General features: G+C 42.7%; 1 protein-coding gene across 3 annotated transcripts in view; it reads right to left on the bottom strand.

Annotated features, from left to right (window-relative positions):
- NCAM1 (neural cell adhesion molecule 1) overlaps positions 1 to 26,076 on the bottom strand; it is a gene marked incomplete at its 3' end in the record, with an annotated part of 147,347 nt that overhangs the window by 42,485 nt on the left and 78,786 nt on the right. For 2 of the 3 annotated variants that reach the window (XM_082330582.1, XM_082330581.1), the window contains exons 2-12: positions 18,343 to 18,417; positions 16,614 to 16,832; positions 15,725 to 15,868; positions 14,721 to 14,858; positions 14,098 to 14,215; positions 12,671 to 12,840; positions 11,650 to 11,792; positions 6,246 to 6,275; positions 1,643 to 1,793; positions 867 to 1,051; positions 416 to 512 (exon numbers count right to left, since the gene is read on the bottom strand). In XM_082330582.1, the coding sequence (XP_082186708.1) occupies positions 416 to 512; positions 867 to 1,051; positions 1,643 to 1,793; positions 6,246 to 6,275; positions 11,650 to 11,792; positions 12,671 to 12,840; positions 14,098 to 14,215; positions 14,721 to 14,858; positions 15,725 to 15,868; positions 16,614 to 16,832; positions 18,343 to 18,417 (1,470 nt within the window). The remainder of the gene's footprint in view (positions 1 to 415; positions 513 to 866; positions 1,052 to 1,642; positions 1,794 to 6,245; positions 6,276 to 11,649; positions 11,793 to 12,670; positions 12,841 to 14,097; positions 14,216 to 14,720; positions 14,859 to 15,724; positions 15,869 to 16,613; positions 16,833 to 18,342; positions 18,418 to 26,076) is intronic. The other variant, XM_082330580.1, reaches the window with a different exon arrangement.

The raw sequence follows: 26,076 nt of genomic DNA, 5'->3' as shown, positions 1-26,076 counted from the left end.
AAAGGCCCTTCCAGTCTGTCAGACAGTCAGACACTGGACCTCTTCCGTTGGTACACAGTGCTCTGAGGTTTCTGTCTTGCACTATGTGTACTATCAGGGATATTTTGCTGATTTTGAGAAACACACATGCATGCACATGCACATATGCAATGGCCGTCAGAAATCAAAGATCACAGCTCTGTCAAGTGGAAGCACACAAAAGAATGAGACCCTTCAGAAACAAGGAAACGGAGATACTGAGGATCTTGTTATCTACAACCCATCCCAACACAAAAAACTACAAACAGTCTCTCTGAAAGTAGAAGCTGGCTCTCCTGCTACCCCACCAACACAAACTAGAAAAGAACAATCGCTCTGTCACCTCAGGTCAAGGGCTGCATGCGCATTTCTTTATCTCCCTGCCTGGGATGCTCACCTGCCTGCACAAGAATGAACTCTGAGGACTCCTGGCCAATGCGGTTCACAGCAGTGCAGTTATAGTTCCCAAAGTCATTTTCAGAGTCTGGTGTCACCTGTGGAAGGAATGAAGGCTCATGCTCGGATCAGAAAACCCTTTTCACTCTGTGAATGCAGTCTGCATTTTGCCAGGGAAAGAAGCCACAATAAAGTACGTGCTAACACTCTGAGGGCTGTCCACAGAGGGGAGAAATGCGGCGGGCAGAAAGTTAAAGGCAAGGCTGGGGTGGTGTCTTCTATTACCTGATTTTCTTAACATTTATGTGCCAGAAACACCACACAACTACTTGTCTACCAACAGAGTGCCCTGACAAAAGACTTAATACCTTCAACATCAGGAACATAAATTATTTGATAGCACTGAGCCTTCCTGGCTGCATATGCCTTCTCCCCTCCTTGTTTTTCCTCACCTCCAGGTAGCTTGCTGATGGGGTGTTGTAGATCTTGATGTTGCTGTAGTTTGAGCTGGGAAGCAGCTGTCCATCCCGGAACCAGGAGATGACAGCACTGGGGTATGCAAATACCTCACAGGTGATGTTCACTTGATTCCCTTCCCAGGTATAGACAGCCACAGGGCCCTGAAGCTTGGGGGCATCTGAAAGACAGACACATTTGTGAAGGCAATTTGAACCAAAAAAAAAATCTCCTAAAGTAGTCCAGTCAGCCTCACTTTAAGGATCCCTTGGCTGGGGTCCAGTTTAATGGGGGAAGGGAACCTAATATAGGAAACGGGTACTGTCTTCTCATCTAGGGGGATGGGTGGTGTCCTTTTCTGAAGGACATAAGGAAGAAACCTACTCAGTCCCAAAGGCTGCTCCTAATACAGGGTGGGAGGAGGAGCAGACAGCATACTATCCATCTAGGGAAGTGCGTACCAGGAAGTTCTCCTAGGGAAGGACTCTCATGCACCCAAATGGGACTGCGGCAGATTGACGGACCACGATCTTCCCAAGGTGCAAACAGTACCCCAGCTGGAGACAGCTAGAGCAAACATTTGCATGTACGCACACAGCAACACGTCTCCAGCAAAATTATTTCAGACAGAGCTGCTTCCCATGCCCTCTACCTAAACAACACACATTTCCCTAGCTGTAGGTGCCTCAGTCTCGTCACAGGAAAAGGAAATCAAAACAGCCCCCTCTCTGAACACATGAGCACCCTCCCCACCCCATCCTCCACTTCTTACACTGCACTTCAAGGTACATGGCTTGGGAGTCCTGCCCGATGGTGTTGCTGGCGGTGCATACATATTCTCCGGCATCTGTGTACTGAATTTCTTTGAGAGTCAGGGACGACACCCGGGCATGGCTACGTACTACGATGCGCCCATCCAGGGTCTGGCAGGAAAGCAAAAGAGAGTTAGAGGCTGAGCTCTGAGCCTGTGGTGCAGACTAAAGGGATGGGAACAAATGCAAGTCTACCTCACACCAACCCTCCAGTGCTCAGTACTTCAGAAGCGATCACCCAAGGCCAGGTGAAATCATGGGCACAGAGAGGCATTTCCAAAAGCAACAAGAAGATTCCTTGTCGCACAGGGCCAACTGCAGTGATTCAAAGCACCCAGGAGAAGCGAAAAAATTAAATGAAGGACCAAAGTATGAGATGCTACTACATGTCTGAGGACAGCTAGATAATGTCAAGCTTCTTCCCAGAGTGAGAACTGTAGAGATCCAGCTCTGGTTACAAATTTTTGCCAGCATGCTCTTGTAGAAAACCTCCCCAATGGCTACTGTGTTTCCACTCAGAGAATTCAGGCCTTCCTCTTCTTTCACTGCTACTTGTTTTATTTCAATGTCCTCAAAACGGCATTAATAAGAACAGATCCAGACCTCAGAGCTGAATCAGGCCAAATGAAAGCTCAAAACTTTCACCTGAACACAGCACTGAAGAGAACAAGGTACAGTGAACAGGGTAAGAAAACTATGTGACCCTTCTAGAGACAACCCTGCTTCAAGGTCTTGTGATGCTTCAAGAAAATTCTAGGGCAATCTGCATTGGTTATATGCCAGTTTAGAAATTGTTCCCACATGCAAGAAAGTGTGGGGACGTCCATGACAGAGACACAAGGAATGGAAAATTCAGGCTATCATCCGCTCAAAGGTATTGCAGCCACCCAGCAATCCCATCCCACATCACTTTTTTTTTTTTTTCCCCCGTCTCCAATTTGTGACCAAAGCCCAAGTGCTCTCTTAATACACGAAGTGCATGAGGCCATGGACTCCTCCCTCCACCTCGGTGCTCGTGCAAGCTCTTGGTGCTTGTGCTTCAGCTTGGAAGCTTTAAAGCACCAACTCTCTCATCTAGTTTCCAAAGTGGCACAAGCACAAGTGAACAAATTAGGTACCCTCATGGCTGCGCCTGCTGCTGCAGCCTGCCACACTTGATGCAATTAATGCTCCAAGAGCATTAATTTTCTTGGAAGATGCAGGATAAGTATGACATTATGAGTAAAAACCCTGAGGATATTAAACAGCCAAATGCACTGAGCTGTAGCGCAAACTACATCTCTGGTATCTGAAGTGGTCAGACCCTCTGGGTCTGAAGCCTCTTTCTATTCTGAGCTACTGGTCTCAATCTCCGAGACTGACAAAGTTTCTACAAGTAAATGTGATTACCTCTGTTAGTTCTGAACATTAATTCATTTGAGCTAGTCAAATTTCATATGCACAGAAATAGCATGCTTTGATGACACAAAAACAATTAGATGTATTTTTCTTCTCTCTTCTAACCTGCGTACAGCTCTACTGCAACCGCTGACCAATGCCACAAGATACAAACTCCACTCCCTCTCTTGTGCTTGGTCACTTGTGTTGCTGGGAACAGTTCTTTATTTCATGTACATATGGTGTTTCATGTATCGGTTCCTAGAACCAGGGAAGGATCCCTTAACACAACATTCGTCCGTTGTGGTATCTTACACAATCAAATTCTGTTTTTATCTTTCTTCACTGGCTGACTATATTGTTACCCTGTTGTCTGACTTGTCATTTCACTACAAAACCCAGCTCACTTCTGAAACTATTGCAGTAGGATCCATAAATGTCAAGAGTCCAGATCTGCAGAGGCTCCCAGCTTCTTTTAGCTCATGAATTGGGTGAATATTCTACATACTCATCTCTATGACCCCATCAGCAGGCAAGAGTATAAACATGGCAAAATATCAGCACATGATCATCACAGCAAAAGTGGTTTTACATCCAGTGTCATCTACCTTTTCCCCACTTTGTCAAGATCCAATATAAACAAGAGCGCTAGGCAGTCATGGTAAAATGACAACTTTACAAGTAATTCAACTGATTCTGAAGATGAGGCTCTGTTTCTTAATGCAAAAGGCACAAGTAAAGAAAAAGAAAGATCAGGAAAAATACTCCAAAGAGAAAAACGTCTACCCAAGAAAGCACGCTACTAGTTTTCTCTAGTCATAATTCAGACCATCAGATGCTAATAATTCCTGGCTATTAGAGACACAGGATAGGTAGAAACTTGTGAGCCAGATGTAGACGCTTGTAATCTCTTTACCCAGCCTCTTTGATTTTGAGGATTTTGGATAACAGAATGCTTCATAGTAATGGGGAGACAACCTAAGGGACACAGGCAGTAACTCATGCCATAGCAACTGCCACTCTACAGAAAAGGGTATGATGGTTTTCTATATCACCAATTACTACAACTTATACTGAGATACATGCAGGTGTTTTTCTCCAAATTCTGACAATGCCACATGGCCCATAGTCACTATGTACAAAGCTGGCCTAGATTTCAGTACTTCAGTGCCGAAGGGGAAGAGGAGAAACAAGTAGGAAATACATTTACCCCCATCCTTCCACCCTTGGATTTTCCAGTCCTTTCACAAACAAGTATACGTGACTTAATTTCACATAGTCATATCTTCTCCTCAACCGCTTTCCACATGGTGGACGTCATTACAAAACAGCACCCAGAAATCCTGATCACAGCTGCAAATTCCAGTGAAGGAAGACGAGTGGTCTCTCCTGGCTCTGTGCTTGCACTGCACTAACCAGAACTCATCTGCAGCTCTTAATATTTGTAAGGTTGCACTAACTCCCATTTACCAGAAAGGCATCACCAGTTTGTTGTGTAACTGAGGTGTAATTTTGCTTGTAACTGAGTTTTTTAGCATCTGTTGGTGATAATGGGGGGAGGAGGGTTGTTAGCATATGCTGTTAATACGACTTTCAACATGACTTTCAACAATTGTCCAGTATATGCAGGACCAGAACGGTGAACTGAGACATTATGGACTGTGCATAGTAAGTAGAGCTGTTTGTGCCTTAGAGGAAGAAGCAGCCAACTACAATCGTACCTCCAAAGCAAGGAAAGCAAGATTTAACACCCGTATATACTGCTATGACTGAAGCTCATGGAGACTTCCTTACTTTAAACTAGCTAATGCATAGGAAGAATGAAACAATGCCAAGTATTCACTCAGCTTCCTGAGAACTGGACACCCTACCGCTGGAATACACTGCTAGAAGACCCCATGCTAGCTATTTTAAAGATATGTCTACACAAGCTGCAACAATAAGCTTCAACATTCTCACAGAACCACCACCTGGATATTTTAAGACACAGACACAGTAAGAAATTTAGAGCCAGCAAGCTTAATAGTATTAGTGCTCATATTAATAAAAAGCTGGAGAAAGAGAGCACAGTGAAAACACAGGGGCGGGGGAGAGGGGAGATGGAGACATCTGTAATAGGAATTAACATGAGGCCTGAACATCCGATGCCTTCACTTGCCACAATTCATCTATGCCAACAGATTATTTTGAAGTAAGAATGGGCAGTATCTTCTCAGCCCCATATGAAACAAAGGCAGATGGTGCTTAAGTAGGGGTTCATTTTGTTTAGGCCACACCAAGTCTCCACGGTTTAAGGCGTCTTAAAAATAAAAAAGAATTCAGGATATGCAGAGCCTCCAAAGTTGATCCTAAAAATACAAATACAAGTCACCCAGTTCTGATAGCTAATTTTGTTCTCTACCTGACCCCTATTATTTGCTCGGAAACACACTTTCTGGTCCATTTTGAAGCAAAAATGCTACAAATTAGGTGCATGTAAAGGTAGGTTGTTATTATTATTATTTTTAAAATACAGCACTGAATGTGAAATAAAACAAACCACATTTGCACCAAACTGAGTTACTGCATAATCTCACACCCCCTCACTGACCCTCGCAAATCAAAGGCAAATAATAATTTAGCAATTTGGAGCGTTTTCTGGAGAAATATAACTTGTGAAAGATTTATCCGCATTGATTTTGAAATGGAACATGACGCAGTTGTCCTTTAAGAGAAGGTCAAACTTAAGGAGGACCATGAGCAAACAGATGAGTTGGCTAGAGCAGAAGAGGCTATCTTTGGAAAAAAAAAATACTTTCCCAGAATACAGACTGTTAGTAATTCTTAAAACTCTGGAAGAGAGATATGATTCACACTGGTAGCATAAAAGAAAATGATGAAAGCAGTATTTGTCAGATTTTACATTTGCTTTTATTTTTAATTGTCTTTTTTTTTTTTTTAAAGTGACAACCAAAATTACTCACTCCCAACACAGCTAGTTTGCTCATCCAATAATGTATTACTACATGCCAAGCAACTTCTAACTCTATAAGCTCTTTATTTTATGTATTGATACTTAATTTGTTCATATTATTAATGCTGGTTTAGTTGGCGAGGTTACTGGACTAGAGATCTGTTAATCTGTAATGCTTAAAAAAACAAAACCAAAAAACTAAGAAGTTTGCTAAATGTCTGGTAATCTTATACCTCTTGTTTCACGGGCCGGGTCCACGAAGCCTGGAGAGAACAGATATAGAACACAACAACAGAAAAAAAGCAATAAAAGTTTATCAAAGGTTGCTTTTAGGTATCATAGTGTATGCACCACATTGCGTTCTGTGTACATGCAGGCTCCAAGTTGTATATCTCATGTGTGTGGGGTGATCACAATTTCCATTTCCCAATATAACCTCAATTTAGATTTGCATTCAAAATTTAACGTCCTATAAATTGGCCTTAAAAATGATTAAGCAAAGGCTAATGATACCTAAAGACTGCTTCTGGTTTTACGTATCGAGTGACTATTTCACTTGTCACATCTCGCCATTTCTAGAAACCTATTCCCAATATACTGGGGAAGTGATTCTGATTATCTAGGTCACTAAATTGCAAAGATACTTACGGAACTGGTTGTCTAACACTGTTTTATTAGCCACCCGCACACACCGACTAACATTAACACTCATATCGTTAATGTGATCATGCATTTGTACATGTTTTTACATGCGTACTGCGCCAGGAGTAGGAGACCTTGAGCTGCAGAGCATTGAAACAGTACAACCCGCCCTGGACCGGAGACTGCACGGCAGAACCTTGTACCTCCAGCTGATAAAGTCCAGCTCATTATGCTTAGGGATGTGTGCACCCAATCCTTACTGGGCTTGGGACAACCAAACATCAGTGAAACATGCACAAACCTTACCAATAAACATACATTTCCCATTCAGAGAAAGCCACCAACAGTGTGGACCATATTCACTGTGGTTCAGAAAGATCAAAGTTGCTGGGTTCTGTTTTTCCCCTATAATTTATCTTTCAATATTTTTTCTTCTGGTCTCTGTTTCAATTGCAACTTGATCCATTTCAGTTCAGGAGTCAAAAATCACCTGCTAATATCACAGCCATGATGGCATTATTGAATGTGAGGCACAAGCATTGCCGACATGTGGATATAACAGCATACACAAGAGTGACATTACAGAAATGGAGATGAAAGCTTAGGAAATGAGAATAAAAAAACATAGTATTGTTTCCACAGTGCTTCTAGTGAACATTGTGAGACTTAAGTATTAGAATACAGTACAGACAGCCTTATTTTTTAATGTCTGATAAAAGCAAGTTATTTGCTTGTAACTAGAGGCCCGAGGTGAAGCCACCTGAAGAGAAGCTCACCGACACCTGCATGGGCTAGGACACTCCCATCATCTGATAATTTCTACGCATATGTATCCTGTTGTGCATAAGTTCCTTTAAAGCTGAACAGGCAACCGTAATAATTGAGCATAATCCCTTTTTGATGCACCAGTCATTCTTGTACCTGAGCAAGCCAGACTAGCCAGGGAACTGCCTTGCTTATAACCATACAAGTCCCCTTTCAGTCCTATTCACTGAGTCACTATGGTGTCAGCACAGAGGGATTGGAAAAGAAAAGAGGGGGGGAAGAAAAAACAACAACAAAAAAAAAAAACAACACAAGAAAACAGAGACATCTTTTTATCCTTTGGTGTTCAGTCTCTGTCAACCTAAAGGAACAGGAAGATGAAGGAGGAAAAAAGCCCGTTCCCACACTCCCGGAGTTTGCTCTTTCTTTGTAATGGCACTCGTGGGTGTGGGAAAAAAAGGCAGAACCACATTCTCCATCCTGGAGAGTTTCATACTAACTCTGCCTCACCAAGACAAAGAGATACACAAGCTGTATGCTAAACCTCACAGGGGACAGAGGGGGAACCAAGAGCCTCATACATGCTAGCATCTTCCCTTCCCTTTGGAAGCAAGTTGTGAAATGGGAGCATCTTCAGTTACAAAGGAGTTCCTGGTAACTGCCAATGTAGTTTACTCCCTGGATCATTAAATCCAAAGATATTCCCATGTACATCTCATGAGATGCGAAGTACAACACAAATTTAAGACAGGGAATTGTATTCAGGGTATATTGTCCACTTAAAAGGAAAAAAAAAAAAAAAATATCGGGAAATTAAACTTAAGTTAAATTTTGAAATGTTAGATCTGCTGCATCACTGTAAATAAACTGTAATTAGGACAAAGGAGGAAGAATACCAGAGCTGATCGCTTCCTCTGTTCTTTGATTCCTCCATTCTGGTGAGAAAACATTCACTTTATTTTTGACTTGCCATAGAGAAAATGGTAACGTGATGCCGGTCTTGATAGCTAGCATGGGAGGCCAGACAGCAGTACTGAGTGAGATCCTACGCCACAGATATACCTACTGCCAGCTCTGGCAAGATATTAAAAGGTCTGCATAAAAACATCACCTGTTACCCCTCCCATTCCTCACACACTGAGCTATACTGCTGGGTAAGAAACTTAGGACTGTCTCCGCAACTGTTTCATGAAAGTGTGTCTAAGAGTAGTTAGCGATTGCCTCATCCAAAAAATGTGACAGGAAACACACTCATGTCTGCACTAAAATTGTAAAACTTGTATACATCAATACACAACAGATCAAAACTATATTCACTGAATCACAGTTAGTATTCTGCTAGAGCAATAGAAGAAACATGTCTCTTAAAAGGGTATGAAATATACTGAAGGTGATGAGGAATATGGCTTGATCAGCTTTACATCTGGTATCATTCAAAGAGAAAGCATTCCTCCTCCCTACAATGGCACAGAAATAAATACTTGAGGAAAGATAAAGCCAAACCACTTCAAATCATCATGTTGATGACTTTCCAGGCCTGTTAGTTCTTGCTATGTTCTGCAGTAGTGATAGACAGCAATCTCAGCCTGACAGGTCAAATGTTTCTGCATCTTCCTACATTCACAACCAAAGTAAACCACATATAAGCAATTTTTTCATTTTTTTTATTTTACTTGCACTCTCTGCAGGGCAGAAGAATGCAAGCTGCCAGCTTACTAGCAAGAGGAAGCTTCCAGCATGTCAGTATCTGGGAGTTTGGTCTGCTCATCTATGTTGGTATATGGTTGCCAGTCATCTGAATTTGCTAGAGCACAGTCACAACCACTTATATTTGCAGACCATCCTCAACGCAAAAGATTCTTTGTCCAAGGGGTGCCACGTTATGTAGGCATAGACACAGAGAGAAGAATCTTTTGCTACGCATGCTAGGATATCAACAGGTGTCTCAGGGAAGCGTGGGAATGTTGAAATAGTTGTGACATTATCAACATAGGTGTTTGGGCTATAGCACCTCCTGCCCCTTGTCCACACATCACTGTCTCTGTTCTTGGACAAAGACTGAGGGGGGGAAAACCTCTAAGCCAGAGAGAGGTTTTTTTGTTGTTTGTTTGGGGGTTTAGGTAAGTTTTTCTGAAGTACCAAATGTTCATGGGAGTTAGGGCACCTCTAGACCTTTAAAAACCTGGACTGAAGCATGATTACAAAAGTAAACAACACGTAGCAAGACAGATGCATCCAAATATCTAAATCATATTCAAAAGTAGGGCTTGATAATTTTAAAAATAGTATTGTTTGTCCCACATCAAAGACCATTCATTTCCCTATTCTATCCCAGAGACAGTAAGTGGATAGTAAACAAAATATATGCATTTGGTTGTACAGGTAATAGAGTGTTTATCAGAGCTATTTTGACCTGAGGATTTTCTGGACATCTGTACCGTTCACCTATACTTACAGCACAAGATAGAGAATAAGAAAAAGTAAAACAAAACAAAACAAAACAAAACACAACACACACAAAAAAAATCCTGCCTAGAAAGTGCATGGTATATGACAAAAAAAAAAAAAAAAAAGCTTTGCCCTGAAGGTCTGAACCAGTACGAGACACATGGTAGTACCTCAAACCTTTGATTTCCCCCCCATCTATATAAGAAACTATCAGCGTATTAACATTTCCCTTAATGTTGATCACCAACTTAACAGCATCAAACAGGATATATGAGAGTCTCAAAAATGGTTAGCAGTTTTGCCACTGAGATCTTGTTAGTTTAATTGGGCTGGACAGATGGGACTCTCTGCAAACAGGCTCTCCTACTAACTTCTACTCGATTTAGTGTTATTTCAGTTTTTGTATTCTTCTCCCTGTCAAAGCTCTTTTCCTTGGCTGTGATCCAAAATCTGGTGCTAGAAGCACTAGAGCACTTAGCTCCTCCCACCACTCTCCTAGACAGACAAGACCATGAATAACCTTATCCTGTCAAAACAGGTCCCCCAGTCATGCTGTAGTGAGAGCCCAAGCCTACAGCTTTTGAAGGCAATGGAAATTTCTCTCAAAACATTGCAGGGATTTACACTAGCCCTTGAATTCCAAAGACGTTAAGAAAGAATTAAGGCTGGAAAACTTTGGCACCCTGATTAATAAGTTACACGTTAACAACATGGTGAAGAGCTGACATCATGGAGGCAATTAAAAAAAGCTCATTTAGGAAGCTACAGTACAGAATGGCAGGTGTGTGGATGACTGACAGCAGATACCTCTGTCGCTTTAAGACTTTCATAGTCTATCAACTGCTGCCTTCATATTGGGTCAGAACCCCTGGTATGCCCAAGTTAGCTGAGCCTTGAAGCATCCTGTTATTAGAAATTATTAATAAGCAACAACTCATTACTCCAACTTTCGTCTAAGCTTTCTTTAGCTCTAAACTATGCCTCTTGATCACCTTATGCAACTACTATGAAATATCTACAGTAATACAGCACATCTTGTCTAGTTAAGGGGAATTGTGGCCAATAAAAAAAAAAAAAAAAAACAACCCACAGTACTCTCTTAAAAAAGAAAAACTGCTAATTATTTTTGCCTGTTAAGAACAAAATGGTATTGAAGTGATCAACAAAACAGGTGAACACAAAGGCAGCCAGGCTTTTGTGCTTCAGGTACATGCAGCATTAGAATACCAATACAGAAGGGCAAGAAGGAATTAACAGGCTCATTTTGGTCCACTGCATCTTTGAGAGATAATACCCCACGCCTCTCCACCTACCACCCTCCCAAATCATGTCATCATCATGCTGACAGCATGCACAACACTGTAATCAGGGTGCTCATTCCCACCTCTCACCTTGGAAACAGAAGGGAAAAACCCTTTCACAAGCTTCCTGCAACTGTATGTCCCTTTGGAAACTCCTCCGAAAAGGGTCCGGGGCCAACTGCTTTTCAGGTTAGTTCAACTCAGAGTGATGCCAGCAGAAATTAAAAAGCATATCCTCATGTGTTATAAAATGAGATGGCTCTTTGTACAAAACGACACCTATGGCATTACTTCAGCTGTGGAGCTGACCCTTCAGCAGTCTGTGCAGGACCGCATGTGTTCTCACTACAGAGAGGGGAATCACCATGATTTCCATGTGCATCTGCGTGCAGCTATCATGCATTCTGGATCAGCAGAAGCAGGCAAATACAAGCTGCACTGATCCCAGCAAATAAGACCATGGTTTTGGGAAGGGTTATACCTTCTCTTCATTGCTGATGTTCCGGGTGGAAGTTCTCCAAGTGATGGAAGGGATTGGGTCTCCAGATGCCTCACAGGTCAGTGTAATCTGATCCTCCAGCTCCATGGCTGTTTTATTCTCCACATAGGTGATTTTGGGTTTTGCTGAAAAGAAAAACACAACCTTAATTCAGTTGGTGCTCAGAATGAAGCTTGCCTGTCAACAGCAATGTTTGAAACAAGCAACACTGGGGAAAAAAAAGCTTTTGACTTGGCACAAGTTTACTGCCATATGGGGAAGGGAGCAGAGTGACGTTTGAGAAGAGGGTACCTCCTTGCAGGACTAGAAGACCTTTTCTGCACATGCTTACAGCTGAGGCTTGTAAGAGAGGACTAGAAGAGGGTATATCTGAAGTAGAACCCATTTAACAGTGTACAAACGGTAAATTCCTGGGATTATCACTCAAGTCTTCCACCTTGCTGTGTACTTTCTCTGCCCCAAATTAACCTTTTGATAAGCAGCTTTGTCAAGTGGCTGCAGAGGGATGGGACAGGGAGAATTATATTTCTTAACACTCCCAGATTCATGGAAGGTAGGAAAGCTGCTGATTCATTCCTGCAAGCTTGAGGTCATTCACACAGTGGTGGGGTGGAGTTCACCTCCCTGTCCAGGTTATAGCAAGTCCCACTGAAGTGCTAAAGCCCTTCTAAATAGCAGATTTGGTTGGATTAGGATTCAGCCCTCTGGGCCTGGAAGATATTTCAAGTAGCATGTGAATCTCACACCACTCACTGTACAGGACTGAATTTCTTTTATCAGAGAGGAAGCAGAATGGAGTTGGCATCTGTTTCAGACAATTACACAGAATCTGTTTTGCCTAGCGTGATGGCAGAGATGCACAGCTTCTTTACTTTGGAAAGAAGCAGCTCTGGGTAAGCCACATCAGGCATTAACTGGGATATATAGGTTACTTCCAGCTTGCGCTAGTGAGCTACCAATAGCCAACTGGATTGGAAAGGGAGGATGGTAAGAGCATGTTTACCAAAGACTTTGAGATGAATGGTGGCATCCTGCTCGCCAGCCTTGTTCTCAGCGATGCAGATGTATTCTGCTTCGTCACTCTTATCCACCTTCTTGATGATGAGCTCGGACCCATCGTAGTTAAAACTGTATTTCTCTTCATCGTCATCCCGTTCTATTGACTCTCCGTCCCTGCAGGGCACAAAGCACACTGGCTGTGTTGGGGAGGAGAACCAATCAAAGGCTATTTGTTTTAGGCTTGTTGTTAATGCTAGAACTGTGTTACTACACTGACACTCCTCAGGTTGAGAGGGACTACCACCTTTTCTTTTCCCTATGGGCTACAAAGCTTACATTTTAATCTATTCCCTAAGCCCTCCTGCCTTAAGGCTTCTGGCAGCTGAACCTTTCACCTCCTGACACACATCATAGCCTACGTGCAACAGCTATAAACACCACTAAAGGTGGCTTCTGTCCTTGCGTATCAAGGCAGTATTCCAAGTTGTCATCAGCTTCTTCAACATTACAGCTTGTTCCCATAACCCTCACCAAAGGCTACACAATGTCAAGAACAGTATACCTGAAGTCTGTATCACAGCCTGACAGTGAAATTTACACCTACTGAAATGAAGAGAAAGCCGTTAGATGCGGATCTCCTGGCATGACAAATGCAAGTTACAGCATCCGCTTTTGCCTATGTTTCCCCACAGATGATAATAAACTGACCCACAAGACAGGTCTGGTCAGCATGAAGCTTCATCTCTATTTGCAGCTTGACAAAGGGATGCAATGGGACAGTGAAAAATTGCTATTTTTGCTGTTAATTCTTGTTTTTCCATGAATCTGTACTGGTTTTGGCTGGGATAGAGTTGATTTTCTTCATAGTAGCTCATATGGTGCTATGTTTTGGGTTTGTGACCAAAATAGCATTGATAACACAATGATGTTTTAGCTGTTGCTGAACAGCACACACACAATGTCAAAGGGGTTTCTGTTTCTCACACTGCCCTGCCAGCGAGTAGGCTGGGGGTGCACAAGCTGGGAGGGGACACAGCTGGGATAGCCGACCTGGCTAAACACCTTACTTCCCATTGGCAGGCGTGAATGAATTCCTTATTTTGCTTTGCTTGCATGCACAGCTTTTGCTTTATCTATTAAACCATCTTTATCTCAATCAACGAGCTTTTGGATTTTACCCTTCTGACTGTCTGTCTCATCCCACTCGGGGGGCGTGTAGTGAGCGACTGTGTGGTGCTTAGCTGCCTACCAGGGTTAACCCGCAACAGAAGCTAACTGCGATTCCGTTACGAAGCCATTCTTTCTCTTGTGAGAAAAATGAATTAATCTTATTCCAGTTAAACTGTTGCTTTCCCTCCAGCCTGGTTTTCCAGGCCTTGGTCAAAACATCCATGCTTACACACAATCAGGACACTGCACACAGCATCTTACTTTGTCCACGTCATGGTTGGCTCGGGAAAGCCATCAGCATCACATGCTAAGGTGACAGACTGGCTGAGGTTGGCAGTGGCATTCATGGTGCTCTGCCTGGCACGCACAGAAGGAGGTACTAGAAGAGAAGGAATCCACATTCAAGTTAGAAAGGACAGAAGATGTGAGCAAGAGTGAGCCCTGGAAGGCTCGCTGTAAATCTCTGCAAAACACACAGATATCACTAGTAATTCAAACCCTCGTGCCATTGCCTGCTGGTTTCAATCAACAGGTTTGATGCGTGAGCTCTCCAAAGCAATCAGCACAGGGAAGAAAGGGCAGGGGGTGGGGAGATGCACAGAAAATCAGTATTGTGGACAAAACCACTTCTGAGTCCCAACAAGATCAATACCTCACTGTAAGTCATGAGACACTTAAGGTTTATCTTGACATGATAATTTCTTGTAAACATCTGGTAAACACTCATTCAATTTCATGGACATTTTTATTTGACACAGCAGAGAAAGATTAGTAAGCTGATGGTAAATCCTGAGTGTGAAACTAAAGTAATATCTCCATCAGCAGCCTGGAGTGCAGGTGCTACCTACCCTGCCCCTGTACTAGCCTTACTCTAAGCTGCTCACCATTTACGATGACTTGAATATCTTTGAAGTTGATCTCCCCACGAGCCAAGATCCGGCCCTCACAGCGGTACGTCCCTTCATCTGTTTTCTTGATTCCCCGGATCTGCAGGTAGTTGTTGGACAGGACTATAAATCGAACTAGAAAAGACAAAAGGAAGGTTCATCCAAGGATCCTCAGGAAAGCTCGCTGCAGGTAAGAGGTTCTTCTCCTCTCCTTGCCCTTTCTGGGTTGAGACAAGGCTTAGCATAATAAAATTACCCTTCCCATCATTTAATGGAGATGGTGCTGTAACTGGATCTGACATTGCCAAGAAAGAAACCAGATGCGGGTAGCAGACAAACTGCTCTGGTGCTTTATACAGTAAGTACACACAGAGAGATAAGCAGATAAATATACACACACAAACACATTTACATTTCATTAGTATCAGACAACAAGCAATTTGAAACTTGCCCCTCTTGCCCAATGGTGCCAGAGTTCAAGTCTTACTACAGTTCCCTTGTGCCTGCAACAAGCAGACGTGGAAACACAGCTGAGAAATGAATGCTCAAGTGGAGTCAGGGCTCTGGAGTCCCCTCTCGCCAGTAAAATGCCCCTCTGGGCATGATAGTTTGCAGCATTTTGAAAGAAAGGGAAACATTCTTGCAGGGAGCTTTTAGCCCCTTTTCCTTAGGAAGACTGGAGAGTGTCACAACATGCAGCTTTTCTGTCGGATGGGACTTCTTTTATCTGAAAATTTTTTCTAGCATTTCTTGGCCTATTCCAGTGTCGCAGCCTGATGGCCGGGAACATTATTGTTCTGCCATTGCCAAACCACAGCACCTGGAATAACTACATTCACATCCTAAGACCTAGTGTTAGGTACAAATTGCTTCTCTCCTCCCTTGTGACCACCACTATTTTGTTCTCCTGAACCCCTTGCAGGAGCCTGATTTGAGCTCTGATGGGAGATGGACATTTGACCCCTGAATGGACAAGCACCAAGACACCTCTTGTGCCTTACCATCTTTTTTTAGGATAACATCCCTGCCTTTGTGCTTCCAGATGATGGTAGGAGGCAGCGAGCTGACCACATCACACACAATCACAGCATCATCCCCTTCCTTGAATTCCTGAGGAGTAGGAGCATTCTTGAACATCAGCTTTTCTGAAAACAACGGAAGGAGAAAGTCACTGCAGCTTTCTTGGCACACCTCAAGCTGTGCTCCTGACTCAAGCCTGAGGAAACCAAAGGGACATGTTCTCTAGAAATCCTCATGTTCCCAAGGGGAGGATAAACGTGTGCCTGACTCAATGCACTGCACTGCAACACAGGAACCCCATTTTCCAGCCCTGCCTCCCAGGCATATCAGTGGGCCAAATCAATACTCTACCTAGCTCACCAATTTGTCCACACTGCAAAGAGAAAATGTGAACTTGGAAGTGCTCAGCTTCCCAGCAGGAAGGGGAGGAGCCGCTATCACGGCTCTGCTGGACAACATGCTGATTGCTTATTATAGCCTTTCTGAAGGTGTGATCCTCTTTACTGAAGACTGGTCTTATCTCACAGCATGTCTGTCATCCACAAAAGCTGCTCTCTCTGCTTACTCCTCCCAGACATTTATGATACACTAGAGTCTTCTCCTTCTGCCCCTTGCTCTCCTGTCTTTCAGGAGAATTTAAGCAGTAGACATGCTGGTAATGCCCTGACAGGCCAAGGTCCTAGTTCCCACTTTCCCCTCAAAACCAAGAAAGGAGAAGGCTGCATCTTCTTAACATCCCCTTTCCTTTTTACCCTCTTTCTTCCCCTTTAAAAATAGCCTTTTCTGGGAAGGTAAAATGGTTGCCTCCCTAATCTTGCCTCATACATGTGCAAGGTAGACCAGAAAATAGCCTCAGAGCCGCTCTCTTACGGAAAATTTTCACATTGACGGTGGCCTCGGAGTCTCCCTCCTCCACGCTACTGACAACACACTTATAGATGCCAGCATCATCAATGTTGGCGTTGTAGATGGTGAGGGTGGAGGAGAAGTCATCATTTCGCACCACTGAGATGCGCTGTTGGTTCGGCGTCAGCTTCTCACCATTAGGGGAAAACCAGGAAATGTCTTTGTATTTGGCCTCCCCTGCCACTAGGGACAATAAAAGAAAACAGAGCAAAGTGAAATGAGTTCCCAACAAATGTGCACAGAGAGAATTAAATACAACCAGTTGCACTATGCAGAAGACTGACCCAGGGGAAGGGCTTCTGGTACCTGAGAAGCAAGCAAAGAAAATTCTCTCTCACAGCACTGTGAATGGTCAGCTGCTGTCCTGCAAAAATGATATCAGGTTGGTTTTATAATCTAAAGGGGTACACTCATTTTAGCCCAGAATGGCCTTCTATGCATCCTGGGATCCCATGTCCCAGTCCCTCCACTATGCAGATCAACCCAAGAAATAAAAATCTCTTCCTGCTTCAGCTCCATCATGTTTTCAATAAATACCTGTATTTGCAAGCTGGGCTACTTTGCATACCAAAATGGTGACACTGCTGTAGCAGCAGTTCTGGTACTGATCAGCTTAAACCTCCTGCTGCATGCAGTGTAAATCAGAATTGTTATTAAGTGGTTCCAGGCTGCCTCTTTCTTGTAGCTCACATCTCTGCATTCCTCAGCGTGGCTTTGTTATTTGGGACAAACTCCTATTACTGGAGGGGCTTTAATTGATCCCACAGTTTTCTGAAGGCAAATATCATCACAACAGCACTTGCTCAGAGTATACTTTTATTTTTAAAGCACTGGCATTAACAAATTACTCTGCATTTAAGCACTCCTGGATCAGACGGCCTCATTACTTGTCCCAGTCCGTATGCTCCTGAGGAAGTGCGGTCCTCTGATGGCATTTTGATCCCAGAGCTCACTACAGCACCCATTTGCTCTGTATCATGCTTCAGGATGCTATCATGTGAGTGCTCCAACATATTAATTCCTCCCATTAGAAACCAGGCCAGCTGCTTTCAGGATAACCTCTGAAGAGGACACGTGGATGTTAATTTGGAAAATGCCATAAAATTGTAAGACCCGCTTTGGGGCTCATGGATTGTGTCAGCATTGCACCACATTGTGCAGGAGAACAGCCTGGGGCAGTTGGTGGCCTGAACAAACATTAAATTGTGTCACAACAAATGCAGGTTTTCACCAGCATTAAAATCCTTAGTTGCAGAGGTAACAACTCTCAAGTCACCTAGCACTCCCATTACTGCTGTTAGCAGTTGATTAGAGAAATAATTTGGAAAAACAACAGGCTTAATTCTAAATTCTAGAGATCAAAGAGCTGTGGAATGATGCAAGGTGCCAGTGTTGTGGCTATTGCTCAAGCTTAGAGACAACACTTCAGTACCTGTTTTTCATTTTAAAATCTGTTTGCTGGAGCTGCTTTCTGTTGCCAGCTCTCAAGGGAGAACATATTTTCTGTTTCCAGTAAACAGCACGTGTTGCCTTTGCTACTCAGTCTTATAAACCGTAAGGGCACATGAGAAAGAAAGAGCAGGAGATCTTGCAGCTAGACCTGCCACTAGAGCTTTTATCCCAGAGTTAACACACTGATTGACCTTCCCAGCAAACCCAGATGAAGACAACGATGCCATAAGCCATCACTCACCTTGACATAAGAAGAACTTAGATTCTCCAACGCTGATCTCCCCCTGGCTTGGAACAATGTCCACTTGTAGAGAGGCTGGAAAAGAAATGAGCATGCAGAAGATTGTTAGACAATAGGAGCGGTCCTCAGCAAAAAGCTTTACCAGCCTTCCAATCCCCATGGCTCCTTTACTCATCCAATGGAAGAGCATAGGGTGGAGCGTCCTTGCTTTCCTAAGTGTTGCTCTTTATCAGTATTTATTTGAATGTACAGTGCCATGGACCCCTGAGGGCCCAAAATAAGTTGCTAACATTCAGAGTTGCTTCCAGCCCGTTATAAAACCACGCGGAATGATACAGAAAAGGCCAATTTACATTCAAATCTCTACCACACTGCAATACTAGGGAGTGTGCTTGGTGTGCACACCTGAACATCAAGCAGCCTGTAAGGACTCCTCTGAATTCAAACTGGAACTGTCTCAAAGGCCTATCCTGGCAGCAAATACGTATTATCTTTGCTTTAGAGACTTCTTGTTGCTCTATATGATACCACATTCATACAAGCCCCAGTCACCAACCATCACAAATGCAGAGTGGGAGTCACTGGCATACTCTGAGTCCTTGATCTCCTAATCTGACCTTCTAGTCGGAAACTTAGTCCAAACAGCCAGCAAATCGGAGATGTTTATGGCCGACAGAGCATACCTGGATTAGGAAGGAAATTTCCTCCACTTACTGACAAGGACTGTTGACAGTTTGTGATTTCTGCCTTCACAGTACTGGCTGAGACTTGCTTTTGAGTTTATCCAGGCACATTTCACCTAACTCCCTCCTACTGCAGAGATGAAAATATTAGCAATACTTTGGTCTCTTCCACTGTTCTCTCATGGAATATCATCAGTGCTTTGGCTTTTATGTTAGAGTTTTTTAGTTGTTTTCTTGTGGTTTTTTGTTTATTTTATTTTTAAATAAGAGATTGAAGGTGTTTCGGCAGCAGAGATGGAACAGATGTTCCATGGACATGAGTGAAGCATCTATTACATGCTTCTCTGGAACTGAGGGAGCCTGGAGACAGTGAAAGATATTGTACCTTCTGTGCTTCCTACAACTGAATCCAGCACAGCCTCAAAGGAATCATTTAAAAATAATCCAAGTTAGATAATAATTCCAGAGAGAATATTTGAGGATACTGTTGCTGAAAGAAATCAAAATGATTCTCGGATGTTTTCAGTCTCCCTTTGGACATCTTTATTTAACTCGCGTGTCTTGTCTGAGGGTACTCTCTCACCTTCCTCGTACTTTTCAATGAAGTACACGTTGCCCTTCTAGCTCCTGCATTCAGCCTGTTTTACTTCTGGGTAAACTTAATTTCTCTCAACTATTACTACTTTAATATAATTCAATCCCAAAGAGAACTGCAAGTACAAAGAGCCAAATATAATAAAAGACTAAAGTTTTATTAGATTCAGTGCAGCAAGGACTAAATAGCCTCCTTCTGCAGGCTCATTTATGTTGCTTTTGTTTTTCTAAAAATCTTTACGACATCTGAATTTTACATTTGGAATCATATTCTGGGGTGCTCTTCTTGGGAAGGTCTCTGCTGTATGGAATGAGTGCAAAGGTACTACAAAGAGATCTTAAATGTCTCCAATACAGACCTCTGAGTTGCTCCAGACCAGATTTCTGCTTTGCAGTGCTATCTAAAACATTTATCCTTATGCATTACAATGGAACTAGATTTGAGCACAGACAATATTACAAACTCAATTAATGTCTTTGGGCAGCAACTGCAGCAATGTGCAGTGATGCAAATACTCCAGAATGACATTACAGTAGTTTCCAATACGAACACTCCAGAAGCTGTGGGCATCAGCAAAAAGACAGGCATTATAATGGAACCTTTTTACAGTGTTTTCAAATTATCAATTAAACTGCCTTTTACGATCTTGTCTCCAGCATGTGAGCGATAGCTCCTGTTTAGAAATTAAATTTATAGAACCAAGAATCCTTAGTCTCACCCAAATGAGAACAATTTATTAAGGAACATTTAGAGCTCCTGGGTGAACAGTTAAATGTTTGTTAAAGTTCAGAGGCTCCAATAATTGCTGCTGTAAAAGCCTTCTCACCTTCACTCAAAGTAAAAAAGAAAGGCCAACATTGACAATGGAAGTCCAAAGTTCAGGTTTTGAATTTGTATTTAGATATCTAAATTAAAAGTTGGGCCTTCAAGAATAACCAGCCTCTCTGAGCAGCTAAGAAGCAGGGCGAGTATCCTACCTCAATACCCAAGCACAGCTTAGAAGCCTACATTTGGAGCCCCGCTACTGAAAAAAACCCCATATTTGTTCCTCATTTATTTACGAAAGTGAAACTGATTAGCATTTAATGGGCAAAAGAGAAGGAACATACCATTTTGGAAGCATCACCAGAAACCAAAAGCAAAAAGTCAAAGATGCTGTATTTATTAAAACAATCCTGGTTTAGTACAGTAAGGGGAGAATCAACAATCACAGCAAAGCAAGTTCGACAGCCACGATGAAAGCTAACCAGATTTCTGGCCTGTGTTGTGTATAGTCCAGTATGACTACTTATTTTCTGATTTGAATTACATTGGTACTAAACAAGTGAGAAAGGAAAGCATACCTCCCCATTTTCATGTTCATTTACAGTCAGCCTTCCACAATGCATATCCAAGCATGCCCGATACCCTTTTCTCCCAGCAACATAACTGCCTTCTTCACAGCATAAATCATGACCCATTAGGCAGAAAATGTAATTGGATTTTGGCTTTCCTCCAGCTGCAGCAGCTCTGTGGCCTAACAAGTCCAGGTCAAGTATGAATTTCAAGAGGCCAAAATGAATAGGTTTTATTTTGAAACTGCAGCCATTAGCTTGCAGAAAACAATCATCTTAATCGAGCTATTCCTCTACCCCATGTAGCCAGAGCACTTCTCAGCAACTTTACTGCAAATGCTTCGACTGTCACCCTCCGTGTTTTCATGCTGTAGTGCATGAAAACCCTGCTCCCAGAGCAGCTAATTTTACCTCCAGACCACAGAGGCATTAGTTTTAGCTGCCAAACACACCTGGGTCTTTAAGAAACACGCACTGCTTCAGAAACGAAAACCTATTTATATGTGCCAATGGCAACGTTCCTTACAGTACTTGGGAAACAGACATACGGACTGTGAGGGTTAGGCATTAAGTATATAGCTATATACAGAATGAAGGAGCGCTGCCTGCCTTCATTAAAAAAAGGACATAAGTAGTAGGATTTTCTGACAAGGTGTCTGAGCACATTTCTTTAGCCAACAACCATTCTGACACAGCGTTTTCCTTCATAAGTAAACTGGAAGCAATTAATCGGAGCCAGTGGAGCTCTGCAAAAGATAATAATAGTGCAAGGTCCATGCCACCTTTCTAGTTTTACTCTCACCAGATTTTAGCAGGCTAGACTAATAAATGCTAGTATTCTATGTCAAAAGACTGGGATACGGCAGTAAGCAAATGACCCAGCCAAGATTCAACTGAAATCAGAGCTTGCGAGTACTGTGTGTTCTAGTTCTGGCTAACACTTGCATATATATATATATATATATGGCCGTATGCCTTGCCTAGGCAAGAGGCTTTCAGAAGGAAGGGACATTAAAGTGTCCCTTGATCTCTTGAGTAATGGCAAGGGGCTTATTACAGCCCCTCTTGGGCTGTCCAACACACTCTTCTGAGCCCTGCACTTTTTATCAACTGGGAACACAATGAAGTTGTGACTGAATTCCCCACAGCACTGCCTTGGAAAACCAGCCCAGCCCAGCCCAAGGACGGGCATTTAGACTAGTCATCAACTTACTTTCTACTCAGCCAAGCACCACTAGCAAACAGTGGGGTGCTGGTAAAACGGCTTTGAGCTAATTAAGATCTAATATAAATTCATACCTCTTTTTTTTTTTTTCTTCTTTCTTTTTTTGTCACACTACACTATATAAATATAGCAATGGACCTCTTCTACACTTTTGAGAGTTGCTGCATGCTGGGAAGGCAGTGGCAAAGGCTGGGGTTATTAATGCCTTTCATTCCCTTCTCAGGTGCTTTCTGTTACAGCTAGAAATGAGAAAAAAGGCTCTGTGTAAAGCACTGAACTTTTCATCACCCCAGAATTCAGCATCTGTGCTCTACCTTACATCTTTTTTATGCATGTCTGTGCCACAGTAGGTGCAAAGAATAGGAGAAAATCGCACACCCAGGAAACATCTTACTGTAAATATAGCTGAAAGGGCCAGGCAAGAGATCTGAGCCCAGGCAGCAATAGTCAGCTCTCAAGATTTTCCCTTATTTTTTCTAAGGGCTCCACTCCTTCTGTGCGTTTAAGTGATGGACAGGTTTTCAAGAGAATGAAACTCAGAAACCACCGTTGGGACACAGGAAGGCAAGACTTTTTGGAGTCTTAGAAACAAGAGAAGGAAAGACATCCTTGGTTATGCCTCATTCAGTCAGCGCTCCCTCTGCTCCACCAGCTACAAAGTTTTAATTAAATCTCCTAATTACTGGCCTAAGTAATAGAATTTCTGGAAAGGTTATGCAGAGGGGCAGCAATTCCTTCACCAGTAGTCCCCCTGGATGTCAGCACAGTCCCTTCAATCATGACATGAGGGAGGCAGAGAGGAAACCTGCTGATATTAACACTGGAAATGCACTTTTCAAACGTAGCAATTAGCATGATATAGAAACTGTGACCTTGTCAGTAGTAGGAACCAGAGAGCCGGTGTTAAGAAATCTACTTCACACTACACTTCCGTTTCTTTAATCTAATAACGGGAACAAGATGCTGAAGTACCCTGTGAGAGGACCAGGTAAATCAGATGCACACTGTGTATTTTGTGACTTTTCTTGAAGGAGACTGCTGAAACATATAGCATTGTATCTGCATCACTGGCAGCTTAAGGCCTAGTTAATCCCTTTTACAAGAAAATACTAACCTGAGGAATCTTTTCGTTGATAGACACGTCCTGCTAACCAGACTTCATGAGCTGACTTAAGCAGCTTACATCACGCAAACCTCTGATAGAAGCAGAAAAGTGGTGTGATTGCTGCCTCCGTACTAAACACAGTAACTTCATTATTGCCTTGTTCATCAACTAGCAATCCATATGCACCGTTACATACTCTTTTATCATATTTAAAACGTTACCTCTGTGCCCCTCAAGCGCATCTTTTCAAGGGGCCCAGCAATATACAGTATTCTGTTCACACTGAAGAAAACCCACAGAACGTGGCAATCTACTGCACATTAGGAAACGGGACTGATTTAGAAGGTGCACATAGGTAACTGTGTGGCAGACGACATGCTACAAGCTCTTATCCCAGTGGTACTTTGCTCACATGTCCATGATTCTGGGTCACTGCTGGGACAACCTGTGTATTTCTATTTTAAGATGATCTCTCTGCTTTCATCTTTCCTCTAGCATTCATTTACTTTCCTCAAAGGACTGTAAAAACAAACAAAAAAGACTTCTGTTCAAATGCTTATTCTGAGAGATAGAGCGAGCTGACACACATGAATCCACGCCTTTACACTTGATTTACCTTACCCCAGAAAAACTGCATAAGGACCGTGTCATTCGACAAACTGCTGCTGTCAGAAGCACTGATTTGTTGAACACTGCTATTAAACAGTGACATGGTGACAGTCACTGGCAGGCAGTGCTATAGTATTAAGCTGGTTTGGGAAATAGTGCAGAATATCCGTAACAGTGCTAGGCTGGCCCTGGAATGGCAGACTGGAGTTACTATAGTATGCTCTACTTTTGAGGGTAGCTGCTGCTCTTGTCTGTTCTGCTCATTTAGTGTCCTGTGCAGAAGGTGAATTACAGAGCTTCCATCCAAGCAAGGAGTATTCCTCTTTAATTCTTTTGACCCAACAGGGAGACTCTGCAGACTTTATATTCTCTGCATACCTATACTGGATGTATCTGAAAACACACAGGCACGGCTTTAAATGTACATACTGATACTATGAGAGTGTTCTGCACCAACACAAAGCTACACTTAGATGTCACTGCTAAGCTGACAGAAACGGGGGATCCTTAGCAGCAGCAGCTTCCAAAACGGTACCCAATATTTTCATTACCCTCTAAACATAGAAGGCTGGGCATAGCAGATCTCCTATGGCAACCCATCCATCCTATCAAAAGCACTCTTGCAGGGCCTTATGTGTGCATTTGTCTCAACCTCTTTCTAATTTAGGACATTAAGGTCACATAAAGTATCTCGACAGGCATCATCATTATTTTTCTCCAAGTTGCTCTGTCCAAGCTTGCTACAAGATTAGCAGCTCCATAAACTCAATCTTTATTCAAAGGCACAAGTCATGTACTGAGGACTTCCCTAATTTGCAGTGACACAGCAGCGCTGAAGCACAACAGGGTTTCCTTTCATGGAATCATTTAGGTTGGAAAAGACCTTTCATACACAAGCAGCTGTTACAGGAAGGAGTATCTGTTTACCCACCTAGAAGAAATATGTTGCTGAAACGATTCACATTTCTTTAATCAAGACAGGAGGGACTTCTCATACGTGGTAACAGGCTTCATGATGTGAAGCATATGGCTAAGAATAAGGATACATAACTATACAGATCATAAAAGTAAAAGCAAATGAACTATTCAAAATAGACCACACTGAGCCAGAGGCACACAGACTGGCTTTATTCTGGGAGAATGCATGATCCTGCAGTTATGGCACTAGCCTAGGCTTTCAAGATTTATCTTGGACACCCTGTCTTTCCATAGGCTCCCTGTGTGGCACTGGACAAGTCACTTTCAACCAATGACTAGTCCCCTGCTACGGTAAACGGTAAAAGCATCTTCTCCGTGTCTCAAAGGCAACAGGAAAGACTGTAAAGGAAAGTATGAAAGACTGATGTGCTCAGAGCACAGCAATAAGGTGAAGATTATCCGAATTCAGACCTGGCTCAAACTCTGATTTCATGAAACTGGAAGGAGAAGCGTATCTGACACATTCAAGGCTGTTGACCCACTATTCAAGTCGTCTCCAGCACTGCTGCATCTAAGCTTTAAGAATTTCAATGTCATATATAATGACTCCTTGAAACAGACAGCCGTGCCCACGTGTACTGTACACATCACATCTCAAGCTATTTACTTTTCCTCTATTAGCCATCTCTAGGAAAGGTCAAACCCCTATACTTTGCTAAATACACTGAAATACAGCCAGTGCTTTCCAGGTCACCAAGAATTACTCGCTGGCAACAGCATCCTTAGGAAACAGCTCTTATAAATCAGAGAGGCATCTAAGAAGTGGCAGGTAAGACATAAATATGCACTGCAATCTCCAAATTATCTATCTGGCCAGAAGAATGATTAGCTCTTAAGGCTGGGGAGATAAGAGAAGCTTCCTCCTCTTCTTAATTGCTCAAGACCTCAAGTGGTACAAATAATCCTCTTAATGTCCAGAACCCGAAAAATTACTTGCCTGCCTTTTTCACAGCTGCTACTGGCTGCTCTGAACTTCTGCAAAACAAGACCAAAGTAACGACATCCACCGCCCGCCCTTTATCATTAGAAAACCAGACACCATGATCAGTGGCTGCTATTATGTACATCACTGCCCACATGCATTTTTGGGCATCAGATATTTAGACTGCCCCTACGTTTCAGTGTCATTCTGCAGCACAATAGGTGAACTAAAGCCAGTATAATCTTCTAGTCTTGTCTCTTGTCTGCAGATACACAACTGCTTA

Source organism: Platalea leucorodia (assembly GCF_965183815.1).
Source record: "Platalea leucorodia genome assembly, chromosome: 20".
NCBI lineage: Eukaryota > Metazoa > Chordata > Aves > Pelecaniformes > Threskiornithidae > Platalea > Platalea leucorodia.
The sequence above is the reverse complement of the archived record's forward strand: the minus strand, read 5'-3'. Positions and strand labels throughout refer to the sequence as shown.